General features: G+C 45.1%; 2 protein-coding genes across 3 annotated transcripts in view; one reads left to right on the top strand and one right to left on the bottom strand.

Annotated features, from left to right (window-relative positions):
* Positions 1 to 4,655, top strand: part of LOC145355061 (uncharacterized) — a 32,191-nt gene extending 27,536 nt beyond the window's left edge. Inside the window, exon 5 of the mRNA XM_080206882.1 lies at positions 4,100 to 4,655. Within this exon, the coding sequence (XP_080063008.1) occupies positions 4,100 to 4,540 (441 nt within the window). The 3' untranslated portion in view covers positions 4,541 to 4,655. The remainder of the gene's footprint in view (positions 1 to 4,099) is intronic.
* LOC145355062 (sodium/mannose cotransporter SLC5A10-like) overlaps positions 1 to 17,392 on the bottom strand; it is a 153,837-nt gene that overhangs the window by 75,862 nt on the left and 60,583 nt on the right. For both annotated transcript variants that reach the window (XM_080206883.1, XM_080206884.1), the window contains exons 7-9: positions 12,114 to 12,194; positions 4,713 to 4,918; positions 2,683 to 2,818 (exon numbers count right to left, since the gene is read on the bottom strand). In XM_080206883.1, the coding sequence (XP_080063009.1) occupies positions 2,683 to 2,818; positions 4,713 to 4,918; positions 12,114 to 12,194 (423 nt within the window). The remainder of the gene's footprint in view (positions 1 to 2,682; positions 2,819 to 4,712; positions 4,919 to 12,113; positions 12,195 to 17,392) is intronic.

The raw sequence follows: 17,392 nt of genomic DNA, 5'->3' as shown, positions 1-17,392 counted from the left end.
TGCCATTCATTTTGATCATGACTAATCATCAAATTCAATATTTTGTTTCCCTCCTCCCCCATATCCCTTGATCCCTTGAGCCCAAGAGCTGTATCTAATTTCTTGAAATCGCACAACGTTTTAGCCTCAACACTACCCTATGGGTGAAGAAATTTCTCCTCACCTCAGTTCTAAAAGGTTTACAAAGAACAAAGAAAATTACAGCACAGGAACAGGCCCTTCAGACCTTGAAGCCTGCACCGAACATGCTGCCTGACTGAACTAAAACCCTCTACCCTTCCGGGGACCATATCCCTCTATTCCCATCCTATTCATGTATTTGTCAAGACGGCTTTTAAAGTCACTACCGTATCCGCTTCCACTACCTCCCCTAGCAACACCACTCTGTGTAAAAAATCTGCCTCATACATCTCTTTTAAACCTTGCCCCTCACACCTTAAACCTATGCCCCCTAGTAATTGACTCTTCCACCCTGGGAAAAAACTTCTGAATATCCACTCTGTCCATGTCTCTCATAATCTTGTAGACTTCTGTCAGGTCGCCCCTCAACCTCCATCATTCCAGTGAGATCAAACCAAGTTTTTCCAAGCTCTCCTCTTGGCTAATGCCTTCCATACCAGACAGCATACTGGTAAATCTTTTCTGTACCTCTCCAAAGTCCCCCTATCCTCTTGGTAGTGTGGTGACCAGAATTGAACACTATATTCAAGTCCGGCCTAATTAAGGTTCTATAAAGCTGCAACACGACTTGCCAATCTTTAAACTCAGTACCCCAGCCAATGAAGGCAAGCATGCCTTATGCCTTCTTGACCACCTTCTCCACTTGCATTGCCACTTTCAGTGACCTGTGTACCTGTACATCCAGATCCCTTTGCCCATCAATACTTTTAAGGGTTCTGCCATTTACTGTATATTTCCTATCTATATTAGATCTTCCAAAATGCATTACCCACATTTACCCCTTATCCTCAAACTATGACCCCTAGTTCTGGACTCCCCCACCATTGGGAACATTCTTCTTTATGAATCTACCCTGTCTAAACCTGTTAGAGTTTTATAAGTTGCTATGAGATCCCCTCTCACTCTTCTAAACTCCATGGATATAATCCTAAATCTGGTCCATCCAGTCTATTCCACACAATTGCCTTGTGCACCCATTGGCATGTGAGTGGTGAAGGAATAGTTTTCTTTTGCCCTTTCACTTTGCATACTGTTGCTCTCAGCCTTCTGGTGATGTGAGGTATAGAAGTGTAGTCGCTGTCTAAAGCAGTAAACATGATGTGGGTATGCCGGCGTTGGACTGGCGTAAACACAGTAAAAAGTCTGACAACACCAGGTTTTAGTCCAACCTATTTATTTGATAATATACTCACAAGCTTTCGAGGGGACTGCCTCTTCAGGTGAACTCTCCATTCACCTGACGAAGAGGCAGTCCCCTCGAAAGCTTGTGAGTATATTATCAAATAAATAGGTTGGACTAAAACCTGGTGTTGTCAGACTTTTTACTGTGTTAAAGCAGTAAACACAGTAGCCAGTTGGTACATAGCAAAGTCACACAAGCCCCATTATGATAATCTGGTTTTGTGAGGGATAATTATTGGCCAGGACACTGGCGATATGTCCTTGACTCTTCCTCACAATGGTACCATGTGATCCTTTGAATCCACCGAAAGCGGCAGTTGGGCAGTTAGGAATGTTGCATCTGAAAGATTGCACCACCAGCAGCGCAGATCTCCCCCAGTACTGCTCTAGAGCATCAGCCTATATCTCCTTATGCTGAAGTCTCCGGAGCAGGACTTAAACCCAGGACATTCCAACTGGGAGGTGAGCATGCAGACAGTATAAAACCCAGTCCATCATTCAAACCAGCCTCCCATCCATTGACACTGTCTACACTTCCCGCTGTCTCGGAAAAGCAGCCAGCATAATTGAGGACACCCAGACGCCCCGGGCATATTGGCTGGAATTTCACCGCCGCACCCGCCCCAGATTCGGGATGGGCGAGCATTCCCTATTGCCTCGGGTGGGGGGGGGGGTGGGAATCTTATGAGATGCGGGTGGGTGAGGGGGTAAAATTCTGGCAACTCTCTTCCACCTTCTTCCATCGGGAAAAAGATTGAAAAGTCCGAGGTCACGTACCAACTGACTCAAGAACAGCTTCTTCCCTGCTGACTCTTGAATGGACCTACCCTGCATTAAGTTAATCTTTCTCTACACCCTAGTTATGACTGTAACACTACATTCTGTACCATCTCCTTTCTTTCTCTATGAATGGCATGCTTTGCATGTACAGCGTGCGAGAAACAATACTTTTCGCTGTATAGTAATACGTGACAGTAAATCAAATCAAAAAGGCTTCCCAGCCCTTTTTGCTGGTGTGATCTTTTGGCAGGACTGGAATATTCTGCTGACAGCCAATGATGAGCCGGCTTTGCCAACGCAAATCATGACACACGGTGTGGGGACAGTTGGGCAGGCGTGGGGTGGGGTTGGAAAATCCCGGCCTATGTTTTTTTTGTTCTTTATGAGTGATGATGTCTTCTATTCCATGAGATGTGACCTGAGATGAAATGTTATGTTATACGCACAGATGTGAATATTACAAAGACACTGCCACAACTGCTTTTGGAAAAGGCTCGAACAAACTCGTGTCATGCACAATGATAGTTAGAGCTCTGTTACCTGGATAGAGGGCACGGCTGATCATCCCTGGCATTATAATGAAAATCATGGGCAGCATTTTGAGATAGCTCGCCAGTATGGAGCCACCCTTTGCATGGCTCAGATTCTTTGCGGATAGCGACCGTTGCACAATAACCTGGGAAATCAGAAGCATTTTCCATTGATTAATTGATTGCATTGATTGGGAGGAGGCCAGACTGGGTAAGGACAGCAGATTTCCTTCTCTAAAGGACACTACTGAGCTTGTTCTGCCATTCAACTAAGTTCAAGGCTCATCCACAAGTGAACCTACCTGTCCTGGTTCCATGTTCCTTAATACTCTTACTAATGAAAATGATTAATCTCCATTTTGAACCCTTCAATTGAAACTTCAACCCCAACGGTATTTTGCGGGCAGGGATTTCCACATTTTGACTACTTTTTGGTAGTGCTTCATGACTTCCTCCCCGAGCAGCCTGGATCTAATTTTAAAGCGACGTCACTTTTTCTGGGCGCGCCTATCAGAGGGAACCTGCCCGTCGAATAGTTTTGATCACCTTAAACATCGGGTGTTAAAGCAGCTCCAAATCTTATATAGGGAAGGCGATGGCCTAATGGTATTATCGCTCAGCTATTAAAACAGGAAACTCAGCTAATGTACTGGGGACCTGGACTCGAATCCCGCCACAGCAGATGGTGGAATTTGAATTCATTAAAAAATATCTGGAATTAAGAACCTATTGATGACCATGAAACTATTGTCGCAAAAACTCACGGGTTCACTAGTGCCCTTTAGGGAAGGAAATCGGCCGTCCTTACCCAGTCTGGCCTACATGTGACTCCAGAGCCACGGTAATGTGGTTGACTCATATCTGCCCTTGGGTAACTAGGATTGGGCATTAAATGCTGGCCGGCCAGCGACACCCATGTTCCGTGAATGAATAAAAAATATATATATATCCTATAGAATACAAACCCAGTCTGTGCAACCTATCCCCAAGAGCATTCTGGGAAATCTGCGCTGGGCACCACCCCATCATCCCTCTCTCCCCTCCCCAAGCAGGTGGTTAAACAATAACAAAGATTCTGCTCTGACCAAAATGGCAGTGGTGATGTGGCTTTGTTTAGCAAGCTTTCACTTTCAGAAGAAATGACAACGGGGCACATTTTGAGTGACAGGAATAAAGTTAACACAAAATTCATATTGTTCTATACGTATTAATGCTGGAACTTGATTACTCATGTAACAACTTCATTTGTCTTATAGGCGTATCTAAGAAAACAAGCTTAAGTACACAGTTACCGAACCACCTTTTTCCACATCAGTGCAACAGTGCGTTCAAAATAAATGTAAAGCCAGATGAACAGTAGTGTTCTCAGCAACTTTGCCTTTCAGACCATCCATTAACCCATTCAATTTTCTATTTCTTTGTCACAGAGGAACAGATACGCACTTCCCACAAAGGTGCCATCCTCCACTCTCAGATCAAACGTGGACACATGGAGTTCTCACCCCCTCCACAGCGCTTCCAGAAGCCCCGATCTGAACAAAAGCAGAAGACTGATGACCAAACCCCCCGGCCTCCCAGGCTCGTGGATGCCGCACACGAGTTACCAGAAGAGCACGTCGCACCTGGCGGCGTCAAAATTCCACGAAAAGCCGGAGGACCACATGGCAAGGCCGGCTTTGGCCAACTCCAAAACGTACAGTAACTGCAGCGGGGTCTCCTCGGATTCCGACTTTTCTTCGCATGGCACAACCACTCCTTTGGGACTGACGTTCTCCAAGCTGGCAATGCACAAGAGCTTAAAGAACAAATCGTTAGCCAGCAGAATTGTACGTGCTTGGACTCCATCCCAAAAAGTGGCGAACGAGTGATCCACCTAAGCACAGTGACCTGAGCAAACAATCTCGGGACTAAACAACTAAAGCTGTGAAATTCAAGACATTCAAGTATTTAAAATAAAGAAAATAAATAAAATAAAGTATGGAAATATACTGTATATAAGAGAGAAAAAGATGAATGTATAGTGGAATATGTTTACATTACCTGATCTGTGCACCAATACCATGTTGCAAGTATGCTCAGTCCAAAGATCATGCCTGTCCATGGGAGGTCTCCAGTTACCGGGTCTCTGAACAAATGCATGGCATCTGCCCTGGGGAGATGGCATGTTGTATTTGGGATAATCTTTGATGGAACTGCCTTTAGGTATACACTTTCCAGGTTGTGGTATCCTCCGATCTTATTGAAAGCTACAGGAGTGATGTAAATAATAGATTTTTTTAATGAATTAAAAACTATCAGTATGGTACAGCTGCTAAAATTATTATTTGAGTTTACCTACTTTATCTCTGGAAGCTATGGATTTATTTCAGGGTTTGGTGCAGTGGCCACCTGAGTTCTGTATCTTGTACTAGGGGATACTAACGTGCAATAAACTTTCTCTCCTTTCAAAATGATATGTGGGTGAGTTGAATGGACTATCTATCTGACTTCTAAGAACGAATTTACTCCCTTTGCCCACCACGGAAATTGTAGTGGGCGAGGGGCAGGGCAGCCCATGGAAAGGTCCGTTGACCGTGGGCGGGGATTTTCCGGTTTGAGGGCGAGTGAGACCAGAAACTCCCGCCTCTTCATTCGAAAGTTTAATCCACAAAAAAAAACAGGTTGGCTGAAAAGTCTTTGCACTTTTATCTCTGATTTCGCACTTCTCGTCTTCTTAACTCCGTGAAAACCCTAATAGTGTTTAAATAAATACATTGAGAAAAATGTTGTTTTCAGATGTTTGGAGGCTGCACGGTGGCACAGTGGTTAGCACTGCTGCCTCACAGCGCCAGGGACCTGGGTTCAGTTCCCGGCTTGGCTCACTGTCTGTGTGGAGTTTGCACGTTCTCCCCATGTCTGCGCGGGTTTCCTCTGGGTGCTCCAGTTTCCTCCCACAGTCCAAAAGATGCGCGTGTTAGGTGGATTGGCCTTGCCAAATTGTCCCTTACTGTCAGGGGGACTAGCTAGAATAAATGCATGGGGTCATGGGGCTAGGACCTGGGTGGGATTGTGATTGATGCAGACTTGATGGGCCGAATAGCCTCCTTCTTCAATGTAAGATTTTATGATTCTATCCAACTCCTTCCTTACTCAGCCCTCTGCTTCCCTCCACACCCCCGCCACCCCACACCAACCCCGCCTTCCACCTTCTAGAAGGCTGGTATTTTATGACCTCACCCGCTGATGCTCGTGAGTTCCGGCCTGAGGCCAATGGAGAATGCTGTTCTACAAGCCTCGCCTGCCCGGATTCTGGGGCGGGCGAAGTGGTAAAATTCAAGACAAAATGTCCCCTGCCTCTAATTGCTCTTCAGGTGATGTTGAGCCACCACGTATCATCCATGTGATAAAGGCGCACCTATAGTGCTGTTAGCAAGGGAGATCACGGACAGTGACGGAACAGCGATATAGTTCCAGCTGCTGTATTGGGAGAAGTCAGTAAACTACTCAGCAATGAGTCGCATTTCGGAAACCGTGGTGGAACTGTTTTCTCAGGACTTAGAAGGAAGCTTGTAGGTGATGGAGGTCCCATATGCCTTCTCCCCTTGTTCTTCTGTGTGATAGCGGTCATTGGTTTAGTAGGTGCTGACGGAGGCGCCTTGGCAAATTGCCTTTACTATCCTACCTTACGTTTATCACGTCAAGTATTCACTGTTCAGCCTGTCTAGCCTGCTCCACCATTCAATTACATCATGGCTAACCTGGTCCTCAGGTTCCAGCTATGTTCTATGTCACTTAAGACCCTTTTTTTAATGAAAAAGATCTATTAATCTTTGTCTTGGAAGTTTTATATTTCTATTATTCTTTTGAGTGTGAAAAAGTGCTTCCTGATTTCACTCTGAGTATTGGTTGTACTTTACACGACTGTCCTGACCTAATCTGTGTGCACCATACTGAATCGCTTTCATTTTAAAATATCTCAATTAAATAACCTTCAGGTTTCTGTATCGTGGTGAATTTTTTTGTTATTCAATTGTGGAGTATGAACATCGTTAGCTGCCCAGCATTTATTACCCATCCCTAATTGCCCTTGAGAAGGTGGTGGAGAGTTGCCTTCTTGAATCGCTGCAGTCCACATGCTACAGGTTGACCCACAATGCTGTTTGGGAGGGAATTCCAGGATTTTGATCTAGCGACTGCACAGGAACAGTGTTACCTTTCAGGGTAGTTACAGTGGTTAGCACTGCTGCCCCACAGCGCCAGGGAACCGGGTTTGATTCCTGGCTTGAATCACTGTCTGTGTGGAGTCTGCATGTTCTCCCTGTGTCTGCTTGGGTTTATCCAGGAGCTTCAGTTTCCTCCACTGTCCAAAAGACATGCAGGCTAGGTGCATTGGCCGTGCTAAGTTCTCCCTCAGTCTACCCAAACAGGTGCTAGAGTGTAGCAACCAGGGGATTTTCATTGTAACTTCATTGCAGTGTTAATGTAAGCCCACTTGTGACTAATAAATGAACTTTAACTTTACTTAAGTCAGGATGGTGAGTGACTTGGAGGGGAACTTGCTGATGGTGGTGTTGCCATGTATCTAATGCCCTTGTCCTTCTAGATGGAAGTGGTTGTTGGTTTGCAAGGTGCCGTCTAAGGATTTTTGGTAAATTTCTGCAATGCATTTTGTAGATAGTACACACTGCTGCAACTGAACATTGGTGGTGGAGGGACTGGATGTTTGTGGATGCGGTGTTAATCAAGCAGGCCGCGTTGTCCTGGATGGTGTCAAACTTCATGAGTATTGTTCGAGTTACACCCATCCAGGCAAGTAAAAAATATTCCATCACACTCCTGAATCGTGCCTTATAGATGGTGCATAGGCTTTGGGGAGTTAGGAGGTGAGTTACTCGCTGCAGTATTCCTAGCCTCTGACTTGCTCTTGTAGCCGCTGTGTTCATGTGATGTGTCCAATTGAGTTTCTGGTCAATGGTAACCCCAAGGATGTTGACGGTGGGGGATTCAGTGATGGTTACACCATTGAATGTTGAGGGGTTTCAAACCCAGTTAATGCAATCTGGTCTCACAAGTAAACTCTTTCAGCCCTCGTGGATGTATCTGAACTTGTACTCCTTCCAAAAGGCAGTGAGGGCAGGATTTTACAGCTTCGCTCGGGCAAGACCAGAAACTCTCGCCCAACGTCAACAGAGATTTCTGTTGTCGGCCCCGCGCCTGCCCCACTTCCATGGTGGGCAATGCGATAGTGTTCCCCACTGTATCTTTCCTGAGCTCTGAAGAAGAGTCAAACAGATTTGAAACACAGATGCTGCTAGGTTCATTTTACGCTTTTGCACCTTTCCTGAGGTTTGGCAGCCAACATTGAACATAATGTTCCCAATGGCATCCTCTGATCATGTCATTTCCTGTTAATGCTGGGCTCAGATGCATTCATTGGCGAACCATTGGTAGAATAATAGAATCCTACAGTGCAGAAGGAGGCCATTCAGCCCATCAAGTCTGCACCGACCACAATCACACCCATGCCCTATCCCCATAATCCCATGTATTTACCCTAAATAATCCCCCTGACACTAAGGGTCAATTTAGCATGGCCAATCCACCTAACCCATACATCTTTGGAGTGCGGGAGAAAACCAGAGCACCCACACAGACACCAGGAGAACGTGCAAATTCCACACAGACAGTGACCCAAGTCCGGACTCGAGCCCAGGTCCCGGGAGTTGTGAGGCAGCAGTGCTAACCACTGTGCCATCCCATGGTAGTAATGGTACATTATCCATTCAACTCCATTGAATTGTGCCAATCTGCCTCATATTTGTTTTGGCCAGGATGCTATGGAATGGTCGAGCCAGCATCCAGCCTGGTGATTGGCAAAAATGGGTCAAACTCCAGTCACCATGGATTTGGGAACTCCAACTTATAAACCTTCTGTAGGGCCTGAAATGAAAATGTTTGCATTGTTCCATTATAACTTCTTGCAGCCACTTCCTGAAGATTTATCTCTTCTTTCCTTTAAATATCTCCATTTGAACAAAAGTTATTTTTAAGTTTATTTATTGGTCACAAGTAAAGCCTGCATTAAGACTGCAGTGAAGCTACTGTGAAATTCCCCCCAGTCGCCTATTTGAGTCAATGCACCTCACCAGCACGTTCTTCAGACTGGGGGAGGAAACCGGAACACCCAGGGGAAACCCACACAGACATGGAGGGATGTGCAAACTCCGCATAAACAGTGACCCAACCCGGGAATCGAACCTGGGTCCTTGGCGCTGTGAGGCCGCAATGCTAACCACCGTACCACCATTTAATCGGTGGGAAAGACTTCAGTCATGCATCCAGAGAGAAGCTTATGTCCGTTATTTGCAGTATAAAATCCCTACAGTGCAGAAGGAGGCTGTTCAGCCCATCAGGTCTGCACCAACTCTCCGACAGAGCATCTTATCCAGACCCTATCCCCGTAACCCCACATATTTACCCCAATAATCCTCTGAACCTATGTATATTTGGATACCACAGGGCAATTTGGCATATCTTTGGAGTGTGGGAGAAAACCAGAGCACCTAGAGGAAACCCATACAGACACGGGGAGAATGTGCAAAACTTCATACAAACAGGGACCCAAGGCCGGAATCGAACCCAGGTCCTTGAGGCAGCAGAGTTAATCATTGTGCCACCCTAATGTATCTTATTGTTTCTCAAACTATTCCATTTTTTAAAATATTGTTTACAAGATGTGAGCATTGTTTGTGTGGCGCGCCCATCCCTAATTGCTCTTGAAAAGGTGGCGGTGAATTACAAGCTTGAATTACTACAGTCCATGTGATGTAGATATACCCACAGGCACTGCTGAGGAGGGAACTCTTATACACTGAAGGAATGGTGGGTGATATCATTCCAAGTCAGGGTGGTGTGTGATTTGGAGGAAACATACAAGTGATGATGTTTCCAAGTATCTTTTGCTCTTGTTCTTCTAGATGGTAGAAGTCACAGGTTTCCGTCAGAGCAGCCTTGGAAAATTGCCTTCACTACTCTACCTACATGTGTATTCTACCGACTGATCATTCCAAATGTTGACAGTCATTTTGAGTGAAGACATTTCTCCTCATAAATATGGCTGGCCCCCTTATCCCGAGAGTATGATCCTTAGTTCTAGACTTAGTTAGAAATAGAACATAGAAAAAAACTACAGCACAAACAGGCCCTTCGGCCCACAAGTTGCACTGAAAATATTTCTACCTACTAGGCTTACCTATAACCCTTGATCCTAAGTCCCATGTACTCATCCAGAAGTCCCTTAAAAGACCCTATCGAACCTGCCTCCACCACCACTGCCGGCAGCCGATCCCATGCGCCCACTACCCTCGGAATGAAAAATTTACCCCGACATCACCTCCTCAGCACCTTAAACCTGTGTCCTCTTGTGGAGTTCTCTCAGCAAATGCCCTTTAAGATCATCTCTCATTCTTCTAAACTCCATAACAGACCCACTCTACACAATTACCACCACCTTCTCAAGGGCAATTAAGGATGGGCAACAAATGTTGGCGAGCCAGCGACACCCATGTCCCACACATGAATTTTTTTTAAAAATCACTCCTGATTGGAAAGCCTTATCATTCCAGGAATCAGTCCAGTGCACCTCTGCTGCAACTCTTCTAAGGTAAGTATGTTCTCCCTTAGGTCCAGTGGCCAAAACTATACACAGGTCTGGTCTCACTAATGCCCTGTGCAATTCCAGCAAGACTGCTTCATTCTGTAACTGCAACTGCCTCAGAATAAAAATGACCATACCCATTTGTCTTCCTAATCGAGTGTTGCATCAATATATTAATCTTCTGTAGTTTGTGTGCAAGGACAACCAGATTCCTCCGTTTCTCTGCTGAAAAACCCAAATTCCTCTAGTCATTCCTGCAGCAACACTGGTAGATAGTATAGTGAAGAAAGGGATATGGAATGCTTGCCTTTACTAACCAGGACATGGAATATAGGAGCAAGGTCTTATTACAAATTTATAAAACATTGGTGAGGCCACAGATGGAATATTGTGTGCGGTTCTGATCACCACACTATCAGAAGGACGTGATTGCACACGGTGCAGAGGAGATACACCAGGATGTTACCTGGGATGGAAAGTTTCAGCCATCTGGAGAGACTGGATAAACTAGGATTGTTTTCCCTGGAGCAGAGGAAGCTGAGAGGAAAACTGATAGAGATGTACAAAATTATGAGACACAGAGAAAGGGTAGATCGTAAGATTCTTTTCTCCCATGGCAGAGATGTCTAAGATGTGGGTATGCCGGCGTTGGACTAAGACCAGATGTCTAAGACCAGAGGCCTTAGGGTTAAAGTGAGAAGTAAGTGGTGTAGGATCTGAAGAAGCATCTTTTCACCCAGAGGGGTGGAAATATGGAACGTGCTACCTGAGAGGGTGGAAGAGGCAGTTACTCTTGCAACATTTAAGAGGCATCTGGGCGAGCACTTAAATCACCAAGGCATAGTAGGTTATGGACCAAGTGCTGGTAAATGGGATTTGTGTAGATTGGTATTTGATGGTCAACATGGACATGATGGGCCAAAGGGCCTGTTTCTGTGCTGTATGACTTTAAGACTCTTCATAATCCAGAATTCTGCTATGAATGATCAGCCTTGTGTCTCTTTTCTGCACTGCCTTCAGTGTTTGAATGTCTCTTTTGCTTCTTGGCAAAAAGTGAGGTCTAACTAGAGCATTGAACGGTTAGATTACTACCTCACTTATATTCTACTATGCTGGTTATGCAATTCAACTTCCTTTCAGCTTTGTTCAATGTTCTGCAAGGCGGCATTTTATTTTAAGTCTTCTGTGTCTGACTCTCACTCAGTTTCATCTTTAGCATCCTTCATTTGACCCCTGAAGCCTGTTTTGCCATTCAGCTAAATCACAGGTCATGTAACTCAATACCATTTTCATGCACATATGTGTACACACACACACACATACACACACACACACACACACACACACAGAAACATATACACACACACACATGGACATGCACACACACACGCACACGCACACACACACATAGAAACATACACACCTGAGGAACACGCACGCATTCACATTGTCACACATACACGGGCATAGATACACACAGACATAGAAACTTGCATACACAGGCGTTAGGACATACACACACACAGACATAGGAAAATACACACACATAGGAACAAGCACACACACATTTAGGAACATACATATACACACACACACATATGGATATAGAAACACATACACACACACACACACACACACATACACACTGTAAGGGAGGTGATACAATGGTGTCAGTTGTCTCCTGACGCTGTCTTTAATATTTGCTGTTTTCAGGGGATCAGCCAATATAAGCATCCACCCACTTTTGCTCAACAAGACTTCCAGTCACTCCGTCATGAGTTACGTAAGCAGTTTGGCAGTAGTACCTGCAATGGTTAATATCACAGTTCCGATAATCATGACAACTGTTTGTAGAGTGTCTGTGTATATAACTGCAGCCAGGCCTCCTGAAATCAGAACAGAAAGGAATGAAATGTAAGGATGTCAGTCATAGAATTATAGAATCTCTACAGTGCAGAAGGAGGCCATTCAGCCCACTGAGTCTGCACCAATAACAATCTCACCTAGGCCCTATCCCCATAACCCTACATATTAACCCCACTAATCCCTCTAAATTATGCATCCTAGGACACTAAGGGGCAATTTAGCATGGCCAATCCACCTAACCCGCACATCTTTGGACTGTGGGAGGAAACTGGAGCACCCAGAGGAAACCCACACAGACATGGGGAGAATGTGCAAACTCCACACAGACAGTGACTCAAGTCGGAAATCAAACCCAGGTCCCTGGAGCTGTGAGACAGCAGTGATAACCACTGCTCCACCGTGCTGACTGTCATTCACTCATATCATCCCACATCATTCACTTCCACTTAAACAAGCGGATTAGTCCCAGCCACAGCTTCCTTCGTATTGCAAGCTAGAGACCTGTAAGGTAAATACGTCACTGAGGGCTCACGAAGTTAAGATGCAAAGTTTAGATTTATGAATATAACCTACACAAGGGGGAAAATAATCAACATTAACATGTCCTCATGTGAGATAAAAAAAACTACTCAGTAGGCAATCTGTGTCCAATTACAATGCAACACTGAACATTGAACACACTTCCAAATTGCTTCATTGGTGTTAAACCCCTTTGGGTTAGAATTAGGTCTTAGGACATGAAAGGTGCTATGTAAATGCATGTCTGTTTTTTGGAGGAGGAAGGATTTAAGAATGTTTTGAGTCTGAATGAAAAACTGAACTGTATTTACTATCTCTGATATTGATAATGCAATTACTAAACTGGAACAGATGGGTGTTTGGAAATGGGCAGCACGGTGGCACAGTGATTAGCATTGTTGTCTCAGGGTGCCAGGGGTCCTGGGGGCATGGTTCGTAAGTTTACAGATGACACCAAGATTGGTGGCATAGTGGACAGTGAAGGAAGTTATCTCCAATTGCAACAGGATCTTGATCAACAGTCCAAAGATGTGCGGGTTAGGTTGGTTGGCCATGCTAAGAAATTGCCCCTTAGTGTCCAGGTTAAAGGGACTAGTGGGTATAATATGTAGGGATATGTGCGAAGGGCATGGGTGGAATTGTGTTTGGTGCAGAGTCGATGGGCCGAAGGGCCACTTTCTGCACTGTAGGGTTTTATGATCTATGATCTCTATGAATTAGGCCAGCGAGCTGACGAATGGCAGATGGAGTTTAATTTAGACAAATGCGAGGTGACGCATTTTGGTAGATTGAACCAGGGCAGGACTTACTCAGTTAATGGTAGGGCACGGGGGAGAGTTACAGAACAAAGAGATCTAGGGGTACATGTTCACAGCTCCTTGAAGGTGGAGGTGGACAGAGTGGTGAAGAAGGCATTCGGCATGCTTGGTTTCATCAGTCAGAACATTGAATACAGGAGTTGGGTTGTCTTGTTAAACTTGTACAAGACATTGGTAAGGCCACACTTGGAATACTGTGAGCAATTCTGGTCACCCTATTATAGAAAGGATATTATTAAACTAGAAAGAGTGCAGAAAAGATTTACTAGCATCCTACCAGGACTTGATGGATTGAGATATAATGAGAGGCTGAATAGACTGGGACTTTTTTCTCTGGAGTGTAGGAGGTTGAGGGGTGACCTTATAGAGGTCTATAAAATAATGAGGGGCATAGACAAGGTAGATAGTCAATATCTTTCTCAAAGGTAGGGGAGTCTAAAACTAGAGGGCACATGTTTAAGGTGAGAGGAGAGAGAAACAAAAGTGTCCAGAGGGACAGTTTTTTCAGACAGAGAGTGCTGAGTGTCCGGAACAAGCTGCCAGAGGTTGTAGTAGAGGTCGGTACAATTTTATCTTTTAAAAAGCATTTAGATAGTTACATGGGTATGATGAGTATAGAGGGATATGGGCCAAATGCAGGCAATTGGGATTAGTTTAGGAGTTTAAAAAAAAGGTGGCAGGGACAAGTTGGGCCGAAGGGCCTGTTTCCATGCTGTAAACCTCTATGACCGGGGTTCAATTCCAGCCTTGGGTGACTGTCTGTGTGGAGTTTGCATGTTCTCCACGTGTCTGTATGCGTTTCCTCTGGCTGCACCACTTTCCTTCCATACTCCAAAGGTGTGCAGATTAGGTGGATTAGCTGTGCTAAAATTGCCTCTCAGAGTCCAAAGGTGTGCAGGTTGGGTGGACTGACCAAGCCAACTTGCCCCTTAGTGTGCAAATGTGTCGGTTAGGTGGATTGACCATGCTAAATTGCCCTTTAGTGTCCAAAGATGTGTAGATTAGGTGGATTAGCCATGTGAAGGATGGAGGAATGCCCCTTCAGAGAATAGGCGCAGACTCAATAGGCTGGATGGCCTCTTTCTGCACTGGAGGGATTCTATGGTTTGCCAGGGAGTCCATTTGATGCCTCTTACTTGTCAAACCTTGCAATGACAACCTCTGACAATGATACACAGGCACTTGTGGAGCCCAAAAATACATGGTGGAAGTGCAGAACACTGAAACAATGACCTGTTCTCAGGATATGTTGCCCTTTGAAATTGAAAGCAGCTTTTTCAAGCTTAACACAGAATCATAAAGCACAGAAGGAGACCATTTGGCCCTGTTATGTGGGCTCTTTGAAAGACCTATCCTATTAATCCACCTTCCCCTGTGCCCTCTTTATCCCTGCCACCTTCTTTGTTAAACTCTGCCAATATACATCCCACATCTCTGATGAAGAGAATAAATGAGACCTGACTAACAGGGAGGGAGCAACAAACTATGCTTAGTGTCAGCAAAACGGAAGCGCCTCTTTTTGAGAGAGAAAATCAAAACAGGAGCATGCTTCTGCAGGTTCGTGTGAAAGGTTATCAGGTTTAAGCTAGCATTCATTGAATTACTGTAACTTAATGGTGCATGTTTGCACCAACTTAAACAAGCAATGTTAGAAAACAGAGCACCTCCCATGACAGTCAATGTTAGCATTAAGCACTCCCATGTTTGAGATAGGTGGCCACAAGAATAAAACTCCCTCGACTGTGCAGAGACAAGGTGCCTTGCCCCTAATGTTAGAAAAGCACAACACCAACGAGCATTTTCTACTGCTTCGATCAGACATAAAGAAATCCCACAACACCAGCTTAAAGTCCAAACAGGTTTATTTGTAGCAAAAGCCACAAGCTTTTGGGACAGGCTGTCCCTTCGTCAGTCCAATGCCGGCATCTCCACATCATGACTACCATCGATCAGACATCCCGTGGTCTTTGTTCAGCTGCAGTTTTATGTTACAACACTTATGTTAAGTCATAACTTAATTGCCCAATTTAATCATCCATTCAGCCCTTAAGATCAGTGAGAAGTGATTGTCAGAGTAAGTCTGGGTTGGAACCAAGTCAGCTTCACTGGAACATTACAACAGGCCAAGGACAGGCAGATGGGCATGGGAGCAGGATCGTGTGTTAAAATAGCAAGTAACTAAAAGGTCAGGGTTCTGATTGCACACAGACCGAATGTGCTCAGCAAAGCGATCACCCAGTCTGTATTTGGTCGCTCTGGGTTGCTGTTGACTACAGATTGCAGGGAGGAATGGGTCATGTGCTAATCCATAGGATCTCTCAGCGGCGGTCTTCTCAGCTGTTCACTAACACACCGACTGTCGACATTGCTCGAATTCCGATCAACGTGCCAGATCTGCACAGATTGGACTCCCTCTGGCCACAACCCATTCTTACAACGGCCTGTGCTAATTGATCAGAAAGGGCTGCACGGTCACACAGTGGTTAGCACTGCTGCCTCACGGAGCCAGGGACTCAGGTTCGATTCCGCCTCCTTGAGTCACTGTCTGTGCGGAGCCTGCACGCTCCCTCTGTCTGTGTGGGTTTCCTCCGGGTGTTCTGGTTTCCTCCCACAGTCCGAAAGACACGTTGATGAGGTGCATTGAACATTCTCCCTCAGTGTATCCGAACAGGCGCCAGAGTGTGGCAACTAACAGATTTACACAATGGCTGGGATATTCCGGCTATGCTCACCCCAGTACTGGAAAATCCTGCCGGAGGTCAATGGACCTTTGCATGGTCATTCCCACTCGCTATGATTCCCGTGGCAAGCAGGATGAGAACATTCCACCCAGTAACTTCATTGCCGTGTTAATGTAAACCTACTTGTGACACTAAGAAATAAACTTAAATTTTATGTGTTCCTCTTAAATCTTTCTTTGTGCTAATCACAATGAAACCAGCTTTGAACATCGCAGGCTGGAAGCAGAAACAGAAGATCAGGATTTTTCCAGCACCATCCATGACTTCACAACATCTCAAAGCACTTCACAACCAATAAAATTGGAGAGTTGGTGGTGTAGTGTCCCCAGACTTGTAATCCAGCCTAATGTTCTGGGACATTGGCTGTAAGTCCCACTGTGGTAGTTGATGGAATTTAAACTCAATTAATAAAACTGAGAATTGAAAGTAAGGCTTAGGTTTTCACCACAAGGCTGTCCACCATAGTGGAAATTCTAACTCCTGTACCCAAACAGGGCATGTTCCATTTTCGGGGAGGTGGGTGGGGATTTGGGCTGGGGTTCACGCGTGTGCCGTTCAGGGAAGCAGCTGGCCATTTAAATCATGAGTTGACTCTGCTGAAGGGGGATTTAGTCGGCCAGGAGTGTGAAACTCAAACCATCAAGTCCTGGTAGCATCCCAATAAATCTTTTCTGCACTCTTTCAAGTTTTAATAATATCTTCACCACTCTGTCCATCTGTGACTCTACCTTCAAGGAGCTATAAACCTAAACCCCGAGATTTCTTGGTTCTGTAATTCTCCCCAGTGCCCTACCATTAACTGAGTAAGTCCTACCCTGGTTCAAGCTACCAAAATGCATCACTTGCATTTACCTAAATTAAACTTTATCTGCCATTTGTTAGTCCACTGGCCCAATTGATCAAGATCCCGTTGCAATCCGAGATAACCTTCTTTACCCTCCACAATGCCACCAATCGTGGTGTCATCTGCAAACTTACTAACCATGCCTCTTATATCCTCACCCAAATGATTAACGTAAATGACAAATAATAGTGAACTAGCACTGATCCCTGAGGCACATTGCTGATCACAGGTCTCCAATTTGAAAAACAACCCTCTACAACCACCCTCTGGATTCTGTCTTCAAGCCAGTTTTGTAT

Source organism: Carcharhinus amblyrhynchos, chromosome 18, assembly GCF_965287045.1.
Source record: "Carcharhinus amblyrhynchos chromosome 18, sCarAmb.v2.hapA, whole genome shotgun sequence".
In the NCBI taxonomy this organism is placed as follows: domain Eukaryota; kingdom Metazoa; phylum Chordata; class Chondrichthyes; order Carcharhiniformes; family Carcharhinidae; genus Carcharhinus; species Carcharhinus amblyrhynchos.
This window is presented reverse-complemented; position numbering and strand designations above follow the sequence as displayed.